This window comes from Plecotus auritus (assembly GCF_963455305.1).
Source record: "Plecotus auritus genome assembly, chromosome: 8".
Lineage (NCBI taxonomy): Eukaryota > Metazoa > Chordata > Mammalia > Chiroptera > Vespertilionidae > Plecotus > Plecotus auritus.
Window position 1 is genome coordinate 67,693,956 of NC_137782.1, and position 15,472 is coordinate 67,709,427.

A 15,472-nucleotide genomic window follows, 5' to 3' on the forward strand; every position below is an offset into this window, starting at 1 on the left:
ATGAACCCCAAGTCTACAGAGAGCCTGGCTTTAGCAGGGCTGTTCCAAGTTCTAAAGTGCCATTTCATTCTGTGTAACATTCAAATACTTTCTAACAGTGAAACTGTCTGCCAGAAATGTTAGGACCTTAGGGTGGACTGGAGATGGTTATCATAAGCAGCTAAACACTTGGAACTGTCAAGTCCACAAGGAATTCCATTGAAGGGCAGAGTAGAAGTTCAAACAATCTCACCTGCCAAATTAAAAGCAAACAAGGACTTGCAAATGCAACCATGGGAATCTAGCCTCCCATCCCAACTTATTCATTCAACAAACACGCATTAGTTGCAGGGAAGGAATGCCAGGAAGTTAAGAGAGGAACATGATTCTAAGATTTAGTTCTTGCTCTCCATTAATTTGGTTTATTTAAAAAAGACACAAAACAGATCGGTGAGCAAACCGTTAAAAATACGATGCCGTAATCACCATAACAAGGATATAGAAAAAGCAGTTCTAACATCTACGTTCAAAATCTCCTTTCAAGGGAACAATACCATATTTGCTTTGCTAAGTGGCTAAAATAGAGAAAAAGCAAACAAAAAACCCCTCTTCTGGTTTAATGGCAGTTTTGCAGTGTGCCAAAGCCCCTTTCTTTCTCTTTCTCTCTCTCTCTCTCTCTCTCTCTCTCTCTCTCTCTCTCTCTCTCTCTCTCTCTCTCCCCCTCCCTCCCTCTCTCCCCCTCCCTCCCTCCCTCCCCCTCCCCCCTCCCTCCCTTCCTCCCTCTCAATGGTCTCTGCCACAACCCCTCCATCATTCCAACCTTCGCATTCCGCAGGCGGTCCCAGGCCAGCTCCATCACAAACAATACCCAGACTATCAAGGTCACAAGAAGCCCAAAGGCACACGGAGCAGAAATCGAGAACAGATTTTCCTTTCTCCAAAGGGTGCGGGACCCTTCCTAATATCACCCTCCCCAAAGCGAGGCATTCCGGAGTTCTGTCTCTAGGCTCAGGGGCCTGGGGCCCACCGCTTTCGGGGTTCCTGAGCCTCTTTTTCCTATCCAGTTAGTTTTCCCTCCTGCGCCCCTAATGACCTCCAACTCCCCCCAACCTGAGCTCCCCATTGTGGAGTGAGGGAGCGTCGCGAAGAGGCTGGGGCAGGGGGAGGTGAGGAAATGCGCAATAGGGACGATGCTGTCAGTGTTTGTGTGCCTGTAGCGGGTGGGGAGGGAGGTCCTCTTTATTTAAGGAAGCCTCTGTCAAGGGGAAAAGCACTAGAGGAGACTTCCGATTTGGGGGCATTATACATTAAGCCGTTTCTAGGGAAACCCATTTGGGGTGTCTATACAGGGGAGTTATTGTGTGTGGGGGGGTGTGTGTGTGGGGGGGGGGCGGGGGGTCTCTCTAGCGGTTTCTGAGGGCAATAATCTACGGGGCAGGCAAGTGACCCATCCATAGAGAAGGGACTATGGGGATTCTCTACAGAAAAATCCTGCTGGGGGAAACGTTCTATAGGGTAAGATGTCACGCTGGGGGTCCTTCACAAGGGAGCCGTTGTGGGAGGCTCTACACAGGACACGGTTCCTGGGGAAACGTTCCTCAGAGAGCCGTTTAAGGAAAACCATCCGCGTGGAAGCCATGCCCGGCCACACCCCGTGCTTTGAGGCGTCGTCGGACCCCAACAACCCGCAATCCCCTGCCGGGCTGCCCTCTGCAGCCTCGGTCCCACGTACCTGACGGAGGGCGAGCCGCGGCCGAAGCCCCCGGGAGACCACGCGCGGGGCAACCCCAGCCGGTGCGGGAGGTACACGTCCATGGCGGCAGGCGGCGGCAGCGAAGGAGAACCTTGCCGCTGCGAGGGTCGTACAGGCCCGCGGGGCGGCTCCAGGCCCTCTGCAGCCGGGCGGGGCGGCTGGGCGTGCCGGGTGGGCGGGGGGCGCGGCACGCGGGGGCACGTCGGGGGCGGGGGCGGAGTCGGACGCGGGCTGGGAGCTGCGTTGGGGGCGTGGCGACTGGCTGGGCGCCGGGCGGGCGTAAGGGCGCAAAACCGGCGCTAGGGCGCAGTGCCGCGCCCTCCTTAAATTGCGAGCCGTCCATGCAGGTCGCTACGGTCGCCTGTACTCGGGGTGAGGGGTACCACGCTGCCGCGTCTTCAGGCCCCGCACTATAGAGTGGGATTCTGCAGCGCCTGCAGCCACGCACACGGGCGCGCCCGGGGGTGGAGCCTCGCTGCGCCCCGCCCCGTTGAGCGGGCTTCGGCTTCCTTCAAAGCTTTCCTCTGCAGCAGCGGGATCCCGGGACAGCACCCGGAGCTGGGCACCTCCTAAATGGCCTGCTCGTTTCCCGCTGCTGATCAATTGCACACCCTCCCTTCGAACACCTAGCCGACCTCAGGTTAGTAGTGGGCCCAGTTTTGCGCTGGGTATGGGCTTTAGAGGGGGATAAGGTCACAAAGGATCCCGATCTTTTTCTGTGCAGATCTTGGCTTGACGCGTTTCCGACTGCAGAGCCTTAATCAAGAAACCTAATCCCACCGAGTCTCGGTCTTTTTGTGTGTAAAACAGGGGAAATACCTCATTGACAGTGTGGCCAGGAGTCCTGTATCTGCAGGACGTAATGATTTTGTCCTGCGTCATGTGCTGACTTTGTCAGGATACCTTAAATATCCTATATTAATATTTTTGCAATTACAAAAATATTAGAGCTGTTTTTCCACCAAGGTAATTGGCACTTAAATCACTTAAATGGAATTCCAGCTGAAAATCCTACCTCCGCAAGTGAAAGATCTGGACAATCCCTATGGTATCTCCAGCAGGTTTAACTGAAGGAGGACCAAAAGAAGGGACTAGAAATTAAAAGTATTTATTTTTCATATTCAAGGAAGGAAAAAACTTTTGGCTCAAGTTTAAGAACAAGATATTTAAAGATAACTTCACAACAGTATACAGACACTGAGAATTAACCTATCAACGACAGCCTCACTACAGTGGCTCTGCTTCTGAACGTCAGCCAGTCAACAGCTTCACCCCCGGTAACTAAGCTTCTGAAAGTTAGTAAATCAATTACGGGCCCCAAGCTTCTGAAAGTTAGCCAATCATCGACAGCTCCACGCTTCCACACACCAGCCAATCAGCAATTGCCTCACTCCAGGGATCAAGCTTCTGAAAGTTAGCGGGTCCTCACAGTGACCTTACAACAATGACCACACTAACGGAGCATCAAGTCTGTTCATTGCTGGACTCTCCCGATCTGAACCCGCCAATTCCTGAACGCTAGGCTTCCCCAAACCCATAAGATAAGTGCTGGTTTTGTTTAGGGAGACGGTGCCTTACAAGTACAGCTTTCTTTTGCTGACTGACGAGAAATGAATCTTTTTTTTTCTTTTAATCAGATACTGAGTTCAACATTCCCCCACCCTGTCAAGTTCTAGGTTCGCAACCCTTCCAAGATTCAATTTTCGCCGTTATTTATGAGTTTGGACTTGTGACAAATGCAATGTCGAAGCCATGAGATATTTTAAAAGACAACTTTTTCAATTCTTGTGACAGCTGCTATTACCTTTTTTTTTTTTTACAACTCTATGGATATGTTTTTAGAACATTTTCATCTCCCTTTTAGCAGTTTTCTACCATTTCTTCCCAACCATCCCAGCCTTGGGCAATCACTAGTCTTTCCCTCCACATATGGCTTTGTCTATTCTAAACATTTCATATAACAGAATCATGCAATATATGGTCCTTTATGACTGACTTTTTTCATTTAGCATAATTTTTGCAAGTTTCATTTATGATGTAGCATATGCCAGAATTTCTTTTTTTTGCCCCAGAATTTCATTTTTTAAGGTTGAATAATATTCCATTGCATGGATGTCTTTCTTTTATTGTTTAAAGTATTACATATGTCTCCTTTTTCCCCGATTGACACTCCCCCATTCACACCCTCCAGGACAAGCTGCCACCTCCCCAGTGTCCATGTCCATTGGTTATGCTAATATGCATGCATACAAGTCCTTTGGTTGATCTCCTCTTCCCCTGCCTTCTCTCTGAGGTTGGACTGTCAGAGTTTCTTTGTCTCTGGATCTATTTTTGTTCATCAGTATATGTTGTTCATTATATCCCACATATGAGGGAGATCATATGATATTTATCTTTATCTGACTGTCTTATTTCGCTTAGCATAATGCTCTCCAGGTTCACCCATGCTGTTGCAAATGGTAAAAGTTCCTTATTTTTTATAGCAGCGTAGTATTCCTTTGTGTAGATGGATATTTTTTCATACCCATTTATCAGTTGATGAACATCTGCGTTGTTTCCACTTTTTTACTGTTTTTTAGTGAATGCTGCTAGGAGCATTCTCATCCAAGTTTTTGTGTGGACATATATTTTCAGTTATCTTGGGCATATAACATAGGAGTGGAATTACTGGGTCATTTGGTAACTTTGTGTTTAATCTTTTGAGGAACTTCCAAACTGTTTCCCAACATGGCTGTAACCATTTACATTCCCACCAGCAACATATTCAAGTTCCAGTTTCTCTATATTCTCACCAATACTGATTATCCATCTTTTTTATTATAACCATCCTAATGGGTATGAGTGGTAACTCATTGGGTTTTTGTTTGTTTTATTTATACTTTATTTTTATTGAGATAACATTGGTTTATAACATTTATGTAAGTTTGAGGTATCCTATCTAATAAAAAGGTAATATGCAAATTAACTGTCACTCCGTCACAAAGATGGTGGCGCCCATAGCCACAAGATGGCAGCGCCCAGTTCCCTCAGCCTCGCCGGAGTCCCCCAGTCCTGGGGGTGCTGCCACTGAGAGCGGGCAGCGTGAGTGGCCTGGAGGAATGCTTGCTTCATCGCCATGGCGACGGAGGGTCTCTGGGCAGTGGGCATGGAGTGGCCGGGGCGGGACGCTTGCTTCGTCACCACAGCAATGCCCCAGCTGCGGAGGGCCTCTGGGGGACAGTGGGGCAGGCCCAGAGAGGAGACGGTGGGCCCGCCTCCCATGGAAGCAGCACGGCTCCCTCCTGGTGCCCTCGCTCACTTCCGCCTCCCACAGAAGCTGCTCGGCTCCTGTAGAAGCAGCATGGCTCCCGTGGAAGCAGCACAGCTCCTGGCGGTGTGCTGTGGTTCCCGGCCTACTGCGCGCAGAATCGCGCGATGGGCTACTAGTACATTATAATTTGACATCTGTATATATTACATCATGCTCTCACTCCATCGTGGTTTTGGTTTGCATTTCTGATAGTGCTGTTGAGCCATTTTTCATGTACTTATTATTGTATATCCTTTTAGAGAAATATCTGTTCAGAACTATTGCCCATTTTTATGGGGTTGTCTTTTTATTAAGTTGTAATAGTTCTTTTTATATTCTAGGTATAAGTCCCTTGTCAGATATATGCTTTGCAAAATTTTCTTCCATTCTGTAGGTTGTCTTTTCACATTCTTGATTCCTGTGTCCTTTGAAGCACAGCATTTTAATTTTAATTTTTTTTCTTTTTGTTAACCCTCACCCAAGGATATTTTTCCATTGATCTTTAGAGAGTGGAAGGGAGAGGGAGAGACAGAGAGAGAAACATTGGTGTGAGAAAGACATGCAGATTGGTTGCCTCCTGCTCCACCCTGGCCTGGGGATCAAACCTATAACTCAGGTACTTTTGGCCCTTGATCAAAATCGAACCTGAAACCCTTCAATCTGTGGGCCGACGCTCCATGCACTGAGCCAAACCAGCTAGGGCAGCACAGCATTTTAAATCTATTTTTACTTTTTTTTTTTTTTTGGAAGATTTATTTGTACACACACCAATGAAGGAAAGCAGTCTTCTGACAAATTGAGAAGATTAAGATTCTTAAGTAGCTAATTTTGGGACTTACTACAGTGGGAAAACTTGATTTGTTGCTTTCAGATGTTAGGTCTATTTACCTAACACTTCAGCAGGCTTTTTCAATGGGTCTTCCTTCTCCTGGGCCTGATTTTCTATTTCCTTATGATACAAGCTGGTGTTGCAGGTAATTTGTGTTGTTCTTCTGTTCATCCAGGTACATTTCCATGAAGCATAAGATATTAGAGTCATTGTTGGCAGAAGCTATGGTCTTCAGGTCTAACAGGAGCTTGGTTAACTTGTTCTCCAACTCCAGGGCAGACTCGAGTTTGTATGCCAGTCCCCCACTTATCTATCTCTCAGGCCTTTTAATCACCTGAAGGCAGATTTTACTCTCACATCCTCATAGATATCTCAGGAATTGCTGTCCATGTTCCCTCTTCACCTCAGCTTGGTTTTCAAATAATGTGACAAAATGAGATTCTTCTGGGTCTTCAATATAATAACAGGCCATAGAAAAATAATCATCACTGATGTGCAACTCATAAGATGCCATGTGATTAATAGCAACCCTATACTCTTCAGAGAGGGGGTGCTTGGCTGCCATCTCAGCGTTAGAGAACACCAGGCATAAACAGTGCTCTATTTTTCTTTTTTAAAAATATTTTTTTATTGATTTCAGAGAGGAAGGGAAAGAGAGAGAGAGAGAAATCAGTGATGAGAGAGAATCATTGATTGGCTGCCTCCTGTACACCCCCTGCCCACAACTCATGTGCCCTGACTGGGAATTGAACCCATGACCTTCTGGTTCATAGGTCGACACTCAACCACTGAGCCAAGCTGGTTAGGCTATTTTTTCTTTAGTTGCTTGCACTTTTACTGTCTTAAGAAACCATTGCCTAATCCAAGGTCATGAGGATTTACCCCTACGTTTTCTTCTAAGCGTGTAATATTTTTGGCTCTTACATTTAGGTATTTGATCCATTTTCACTTAAATTTTATGTTGGGTATATGTGAGAGTCCAACCTCACTCTTTTGTATGTGGCTATCCAGTTGTCTGAGCACCATTTCTTGAATAGACTATTCTTTTCCCATTTAATTGCCTTAGCAACCTTGTAGAAAATTGTTACCTCTTTTTTGTTTGAAACCCAGAATGCCAAAATGCAAGTGTGAATTTCATGATGAATTTTCTGAACAGTGGACAGTTATTAAATGAGAAAAAGTCCCTTTGAAACTCTTTGTATTTGGAATTTGCCGTATGCAAGTGTTCATTCAATATCGAAAATGATAGAAAGTCAGATACAAACTAGCATTTATTAACAGCTAAGAATAAAATGTGTGATTTCTTGAACTTGTATCAAAGTAAGCAATAAAACAATTTTGATTGAGGGAAATTTAGCCCTAGCCAGTTTTGCTCTGTGGTTAGAGTGCTGGCCAATCTAGGCCAGTGAAGGGTCTTGGGTTTTATTCTGGTCAAGGGCACTTGCCTCGGTTGCAGGCTCTTTGGGCCCTATACAATGATGTTTCTCTCTCTGTGTCTCTCCCCCTCCCTCCCACTCTCTCTAAAAATCAATGGGGCCTGGCCGGTATGGCTCAGTGGACCTATGAACCAGGAGATTTCGGTTCAATTCCTGATCAGGGTACATGCCTGGGTTGCGTGCTTGATCCCCAGTGTGGGGTGTGTAGGAGGCAGCCAATCAATGATTCTCTCTCATCATTGATGTTTCCATATCTCTCTCTCCCTCTCCTTTCCTTTCTGAAATCAATAAAAAATACATTTTTAAAAAATCAATGGGAAAAATACCATTGGGTGAGAAATTTAGATGAGAAGATAAAATAATCATAGCAGAGGCTGTGATGGCTACCCACACTGTATATTGTCATTCTTTCAGCTCAGATAACTCTTTATTTTTCCATTTTCTAATCCTTACCTGAGGATATGTTTTTCATTAACTCGTGAGAGAGACAAAGGGAGTCGGGGGGGGGGGAGGAGAGAGAGAGAGAGAGAGAGAGAGAGAGAGAGAGAGAGAGAGATATCAAGCTCCGACTACAGGATTAAACACACAGCCTGGGTATGTGCCCTGACCGAGAATCGAACCCAAGACCCTTCGGTGCACAGGACAACACTCACCACTGAGTGACCAGCCAGGCTTCAGATGACTCTTTAAACGTACTGCTACCAGAAGTATTTTCTAATTCCAAATTTGCAAGCAAAATTCCAAATGCCAGGAAAAAATTACTGCAATAATTTAAAATGTAATAACTCCATTTCCTGTTGCAGTCATTATCAAAGCTCAAAATGGCTCATCTTTGTATGGTATCACCATGGATGCAAGTAATTACAATGCAGAAAAATGTTCGCTTTGCTTGTGCAATACTCTTGTGAAAAAGCTCCCTTGTAAGGCTATATTGAATAAAATCCCTTCCAGATGAGACTTCAGAAACAAGAGTAAATTTTTGCAGACTTTCTTTTAATTGATTGATTAATTTTAGAGAGAAAGAGAGAGAGACATCAGTTTGTTGTTCCACTTATTTATGCGTTCATTGGTTGATTATTGTATGTGTCCTGACTGGGGATCAAATCCATAGCCTTGGTGTTTTGGGATGACGCTCTAACTGAGCTACACGGCCAGCACCAGAAACTTTCTTATTGAGTTAGGAGTTGAGAAAAATTGTACTGCTTTTAGTGGAGATAATACAAATGTTAGTAGATGTTTACATAAGGTGCAGACTTGTTTATTCAAAGTTGCAGTAAAACATAAATGATTCTTTGAAAACTATTGGCTGTCCTGCTTGTATTCTGTATATTGCTGCTCAAAGAGCATCTGATGTCCTTCCTACTGACTTTGATGTAATTGTCATGTAATTGTTCTCTTACACCAGCATTTATACTGTTCAAACTGAATAAGTGATTTTGTTGCCATTCACTATCCTTCATTTCTCTTGCCTTCAAAAACCTGTTAGTGCCCTAACCAGTTTGGCTCAGTGGATAGAACGTCAGCCTTCGGACCAAAGAGTCCCGCGTTCTATTTCAGTCAAGGGCACATACCTCCCTCTTTTCTCTTGGGCCCTGGTTACAGCTGGTTTAGGAGGCAACCAATCAATGTGTTTCACTCACATCGATATTTCTCTATCTTTCTCTCTTCCACTCTCTCTAAAAATCAATGGAAAATATCCTTGGGTGAGGATTAAAAACAAACAAAAAACCCACCTGTTAACAAATGGAGTTGAGAGAACACTCAGTGTATTTGAAGCATTGAAATCATACTTTAATTCTAAAGAAAAGGCCTCAAAAACTCTTATTGACTCTTAAAATACATTAAAGGAAACGGATTCATTTCTTGTTTATAGTTTACAATTATCTCTTTAATTGTAATTGCAAATTGGAAGAAGAGAAAACAGTGTTATTGAAGCAACTCCATTGCTTAAGGAAGCTGTTGAATGCATTGAAGGAATGATTAATGAAGAAAAATTTATTCCTTTAAATATTAAGGCAGTTCTTAATAAGGCCATTTGCTTATGAGCAAAAAAATATTCTGACTTGAAATGGATGATTATTAAAGCACTTGTCTTGACTAACTTTTAAAGTGGATTTCATCTCATGAAGAATTTCAATTCTTTTTTTTTCAAATTGCAATATAATATTTTATTCTTAATAAGATGAAAATATATTTGATTTAAATTTCACGGTGGAGGCAAACATGACAGAAGATCTGTAAATTCCCCAATTACTATTTCATGAAGCAGTTTGCTACATTTGTTATTAAAGGTCCCTAGAAGCACACACTCAGGGGGGAAAAGAGGTGTGGCTCAGACAATTACAAATTGAGAAAACCTCCTTAGACCAAATTCTTCTTTACCTTGAGCTTTGCAGGGGAAAGGACCAATTCCTAGTTCCCCAACAGTTCCTTTTTCTTTTTTTAGTGTTTTTTAAAAATAAATATTTATTGTTCAGATTATTATAGTTGTTCCTCTTTTTTCCCCCCATAGCTCCTCTCTGCCCGGTTCCCACCCCACCCTCTGCCCTTACGCCTCCTCATTCATAGGTGTACGATTTTTGTCCAGTCTCTTCCCATGCCCCCTACACCCCCTTCCCCCGAGAATTGTCAGTCCACTCCCTTTCTATGCCCCTAATTCTATTCTATTCACCAGTTTATTCTGTTCATCAGATTTTTTATTCACTTGATTTTTAGATTCTCTTGTTGATAGATATGTATTTGTTGTTCATAACTTTTATCTTTACCTTTTTCTTCTTCTTCCTCTATTTTTTAAATTTTTAAAATAAACCTTTATTCAGATTATTAAAATTGTTTCTCCTTTTTCCCCCCATAGCTCCCCTCCACCCGGTTTCCATCCCACCTTCTGCCCTTACCTAGCCCCCACTGTCCTCATCCATAGGTGTATGATTTTTGTCCAGTCTCTTCATGAACCCCCCCATACCCTTTTCCCCCTGAGAATTATCAGTCCACTCCCTTTCTATGCCCCTGATTCTATTATATTCACCAGATTATTCTGTTACTCAGGTTTTCAATTCACTTGATTTTTAGGTTCACTTGTTGATAGATATGTATTTGTTGTTCATAATTTTTATCTTTACTTTTTTCTTCTTCCTCTTCTTTAAGAATACCTTTCAGCATTTCATATAATACTGGTTTGGTGGTGATGAACTCCTTTAGCTTTTTCTTATCTGTGAAGCTCTTTATCTGCCCTTCAATTCTGAATGATAGCTTTGCTGGGTAGAGTAATCTTGGTTTTAGGTTCTTGCTATTCATCACTTTGAATATTTCTTGCCACTCCCTTCTGGCCTGCATAGTTTCTGTTGAGAAATCAGCTGACAATCGTATGGGGGCTCCCTTGTAGGTAATTAACTGTTTTTCTCTTGCTGCTTTTAATATTCTCTCTTTGTCTTTTTGCTCTTGGCATTTTAATTATGATGTGTCTTGGTGTGGTCCTCTTTGGATTCCTTTTGTTTGGGGTTCTGTCCGCTTCCTGGACTTGTAAGTCTATTTCTTTCACCAGGTGGGGGAAGTTTTCTGTCATTATTTCTTCAAATAGGTTTTCAGTATCTTGCTCTCTCTCTTCTTCTGGCACCCCCATAATTCTGATGTTGGTACGCTTGAAGTTGTCCCAGAGTCTTCTTACACTATCTTCAACTTTTTGGATTTTTTTTTCTTTTTGCTTTTTCGGTTGAGTGTTTTTTGCTTCTTTGTATTTCAATTCTTTGACTTGATTCTTGTGTTCCTCTAGTCTGTTGTTGGGTCTCTGTATAATATTTTTTATTTCAGTCAGTGTATGTTTAATTTCTAGTTGGTCCTTTTTCTTTTTTCTTTTTTTTAAATATATTTTATTGATATTTTACAGAGAGGAAGGGAGAGGGATAGAGAGCTAGAAACATCGATTAGAGAGGAACATCAATCAGCTGCCTCATGCACACCTCCCACTGGGGATGTGCCCGCAACCAAGGTACATGCCTTTGACCGGAATCGAACCCGGGACCCCTCAGTCCGCAGGCCGACGCTCTATCCACTGAGCCAAACTGGTTTTGGCTAGTTGGTCCTTTTTCATATCTTTGAGGGTCTCGTTATATTTATCGGCCTTTTCTAGGATATTCTTGAAAAGCCTTATAACCGTGATTTTGAATTCTATATCCAGTTGTTTGTTTTCCTCCATTTCTTTCGTTTGTGATTTGTTTCTTTGTCGCCGCATTTTCATTGCTTTCCTGAGTTGGTAGGGTAGCTTTGTGTGCTGGGTTTCCTATATGGCCCAGTGGGTCGGCCTCCCCAGTTAACCTGAGGTGGATACTCTTGGTGCACCCCTTTGTGGACTGTGTGTACAGCCTTGTTGTAGTTAAGTCTTGATTGTTGTTGGTATCACTGGGAGGAATTGACCTGCAGGCCAGTTGGCTGTGAGGATCAGCTGTGTCTACACTGGGAGATTTTTCGGTGCTGAAGACAGCCTTATAGGATTAGACTTGCCAAATTGCAAAAGCCTCTGTGCTCAGCTTGGATGGGGTGGAGTCTCAGGGCGGAGCAGACAGTCTTGGCTTCCGTCAGCCTTGCCCTTGCGCGCGCATGCCTCCAGGCCTCTGCCTTCTCTGGCTCCCAAGTCTCCGCCCGAGAGTCCAGATTCCCCCCGCAAGAACGTGGGTCCCCAGGGGCTCGCCTGGAGCTGGGGTTCAGTGCAGTCAGAACTGGGGCTCAGTGCAGTCAGGAGCTTCCGACTCCCTTCCACTAGGGAAAGCCTGTGGCAACCTCCGCAGCCTTTGTGCACACTGGTGCGCGTGCCTCCAGGCCCCTGCCGCCAGGGCTCCCCCAGGTCTCCCCCGGGTCTCCCCCGGGTCTCCGAGTCTCCGGGTGCCTTTCTCTCTACCTGACAGTCCAGACTCCCCCTGTATGAGCCTGGGTCCACGGGGTTTCACCCGGAACTGGGGTTCAGTGCAGTCAGAACTGGGGTTCAGTACAATCAGGGGCTTCCTTCCCCCTCCCGCCAGAGAAAGTCAGCCAGGCTCTCAGCCGCCCTTCCTCTCTGCGCGCACAAAGACCCTTTGCCGTACTTCCAATTCTCTGTGAGCTTTTCTCTTTCCTTCTAGTTGTAGAATTTCCACTCAGCCAGCCTTCCTGTGGTTCTGGATGATGTCCGTTTTGTCTTTTAGTTGTAGTTTTGAAATTGTTGTGCGAGGCAGCAGTTTAGGTGCTTACCTATGCCGCCATCTTGGTTTCTCCCTTCTTCCTCTTCTTAAAGAATACCTTTCAGCATTTCATATAATACTGGTTTGGCGGTGATGAACTCCTTTAGCTTTTTCTTATCTGTGAAGCTTTTATCTGACCTTCAATTCTGAATGATAGCTTTGCTGGGTAGAGTAATCTTGGTTTTCGGTTCTTGCTATTCATCACTTTGAATATTTCTGCCACTCCCGTCTGGCCTGCATAGTTTCTGTTGAGAAATCAGCTTACAATCATATGGGTGCTCCCTTGTAGGTAACTGTTTTTCTCTTGCTACTTTTAATATTCTCTCTTTGTCTTTTGCTCTTGGCATTTTAATTATGATGTGTCTTGGTGTGGTCCTCTTTGGATTCCTTTTGTTTGGGGTTCTGTCCGCTTCCTGGACTTGTAAGTCTATTTCTTTCACCAGGTGGGGGAAGTTTTCTGTCATTATTTCTTCAAATAGGTTTTCAATATCTTGTTCTCTCTCTTCTTCTGGCACCCCCACCATTCTGATGTTGGTACGCTTGAAGTTGTCCCAGAGGCTCCTTACACTATCTTCATATTTTTGGATTCGTTTTTCTTTTTGCTTTTCCGGTTGAGTGTTTTTTGCTTCTTTGTATTTTAAATCTTTGACTTGATTCTTGTGATCTTCTAGTCTGCTGTTGGATCTCTGTATATTATTCTTTATTTCAGTCAGTGTATGCTTAATTTCTAGTTAGTCCTTTTTCATATCCTCGAGGGTCTCACTAAATTTATCGGTGGTTTCTAGAATATTCTTGAAAAACATTATAACCATGGTTTTGAACTCTAAAACCAGTCATTTGCTTTCCTCCATTGACCTGTTTCTTTGTATCCGCATTTTGGCTGCTTCCCTGTGTTGATAGAGTGGCTTTGTGTGCTAGGTGTCCTATAGGGCCTAGTGGCTCAGCCTCCCCAGTTACCTAGGTGGACACTCTTGGTGCACCCGTTTGTGGGCTATGCACAGTCTTGTAGTAGTTAAGCCTTGATTGTTGGTATCACTGGGAGGAATTGGCCTCCAGGCCAATTGGCTGTGAGGATCAGCTGTGTCTACAATGGGAGAACTTCTGTGCTGGAGACACCCTTATGAGGCAAGACTTGCTTCAGTGGGGCTTTGGTGCTCACTGAGTCTGCCCCCTGAAGGTGTCCCTTATGGATCTGAGGAGTTGTAATCTGGATGGTCCTACTCTGACCCCTGCATACACTGGCTCTTGGATCTCTAAGGAGGTGCTAATTTAGCCTCTGCCTGAGGCCAGCCAGCAGGAGCTACAGAGAGAACTGCAGATTCCTCTTCTTTGTTTGGGTTTTGGAGGTGCCCTGATGAGGCCCAGCTGTGAAGCAATGCAAGCTGCTGTGGGGCCCTGGGCCTTCTTTTGGATGTTCTGGGTCTCTCTGACTCAGCTGCAGTTTGTTAGGTAAGTTTAGAATTCAAAGGGCCAGGCCATTCATATGCAAAAGCCTCTGTGCACAGCTGGGGTGGGGCGAAATTAACAGGGCAGAGCAAACAGCTATGGCTGATCCTCAGCCCTGCCCTAAGAGGCCCTTGGGTCTCAGTGTCTCTTGGTAATCACTGCAAGCACCCCTGAGAGAAAGCCTCGCTCGAGTTCCGCCCACTGCCAGACAGTCCAGTTTCTCCCTGTATGAGTCTGGATCCCCAAAGTCTTGCCTGGAACTGGAGTTCAGAGCAGTTGGGAGCTTGTGTCTCCCTCCCGATTGAAAAAGACAACTGCGTCCTCAGTTGCCAGACCTTTCTGTGCTTGTGCCTCAGTACCTCTGCACTTTATTTCCGCAGCTCCTTTGTGTCTCAGTGTACTTTTCTCTTTCCCTCTAGTTGTAGAATTTCCACTCAGCCAGCCTTTCTGTGGTTCTGGATGATGTCCGTTTTGTCTTTTAGTTGTAGTTTTGAAGTGGTTGTGGGAGGCAGCAAGTTCAGGTGTTTACCTATGCCGCCATCTTGGTTTCTCTCCCACTCAATTCTTCTTTTTAAACTTTTTAAAAATTGATTTCATTGAGGAAAGAAGAGGGAGAAAGAGAAAGAAATATAAATGATGAGAGAAAATCACCAATTGGCTGCCTCCTACACGCCCACACTGGGATGGAGCCCGCAACCTGGGCATGTGCCCTGACTAGGAATCGAACTGTAACCTCCTGGTTCATAGGTCAACACTGAGCCACTGAGCCATGCCAGTCTGGCTTGATACTTCTTTTTTTTAATTGATTTTTTTTTTCAGAGAGAGGGAGATTGATTTGTTGTTCCACCCATTCATGCATTCATTGGTTGACTCTTGTATGTGCCCTGATTAGGAATCAAACCTGCAACCCTGGCACCTTTTTACATGGATATTACTAAAGACTCTTCCAGCATAGGAATGAGTGGAATTACCATGTATAGTACTGAAGTAGGAAGGAATAAATATTGACAACATGTTCTTTGTTTTTGGTCAGTGGACCACATTTTAAAAAGTTATTGACTAAGAGATCAGTATAATACTGAAAAACAGAAAAACAAAACAGACCATGAAAGATGGTATTTGCTCCAACAAACCAAATTTTAAGAGCCATTTTCAGAGTTGTTAACTTTATCCTAGTATATGTTGGGTATACTGGCTCATGAAACTAACATTGAACATGTTTTCTCATTAATGAATGTTCAATAGGCAAAAGAACTAAATAAGTTAGATGTGACCAGTGTAGAAGCCATGATACAAAAAAAGAACATAGATTGTATCTTTAAGGAATTTTATTAGCAAATTCCATAAAACAAGGAACTATTAAGGAGAACAAAATGGTCAGAAAGATGAAATTAAAGGAGGAAGTATATAATTTTGATACTGATAACATTTCCTATAAGTAACAAATGATTTTTTAGTATATTTTCCATATTATTTTTCTTTTACACCTATGTACATTTGCATAAGCAATTAGATATAATTCAAATTTAA

At 43.8% G+C, this 15,472-nt stretch overlaps 1 protein-coding gene across 3 annotated transcripts in view; it reads right to left on the reverse strand.

The window, feature by feature from the left end:
- The window catches only part of DNAAF9 (dynein axonemal assembly factor 9), a 136,609-nt gene extending 134,714 nt beyond the window's left edge, over positions 1-1,895 (reverse strand). For 2 of the 3 annotated variants that reach the window (XM_080685377.1, XM_080685376.1), the window contains exon 1: positions 1,712-1,895. In XM_080685377.1, coding sequence (XP_080541503.1) covers positions 1,712-1,794 — 83 coding nt within the window. In that variant the 5' untranslated portion in view covers positions 1,795-1,895. Of the gene's footprint in view, positions 1-799; positions 832-1,711 lie in introns of those variants that run through there. The other variant, XM_080685378.1, reaches the window with a different exon arrangement.
- Positions 1,896-15,472: the final 13,577 nt, after the last annotated feature.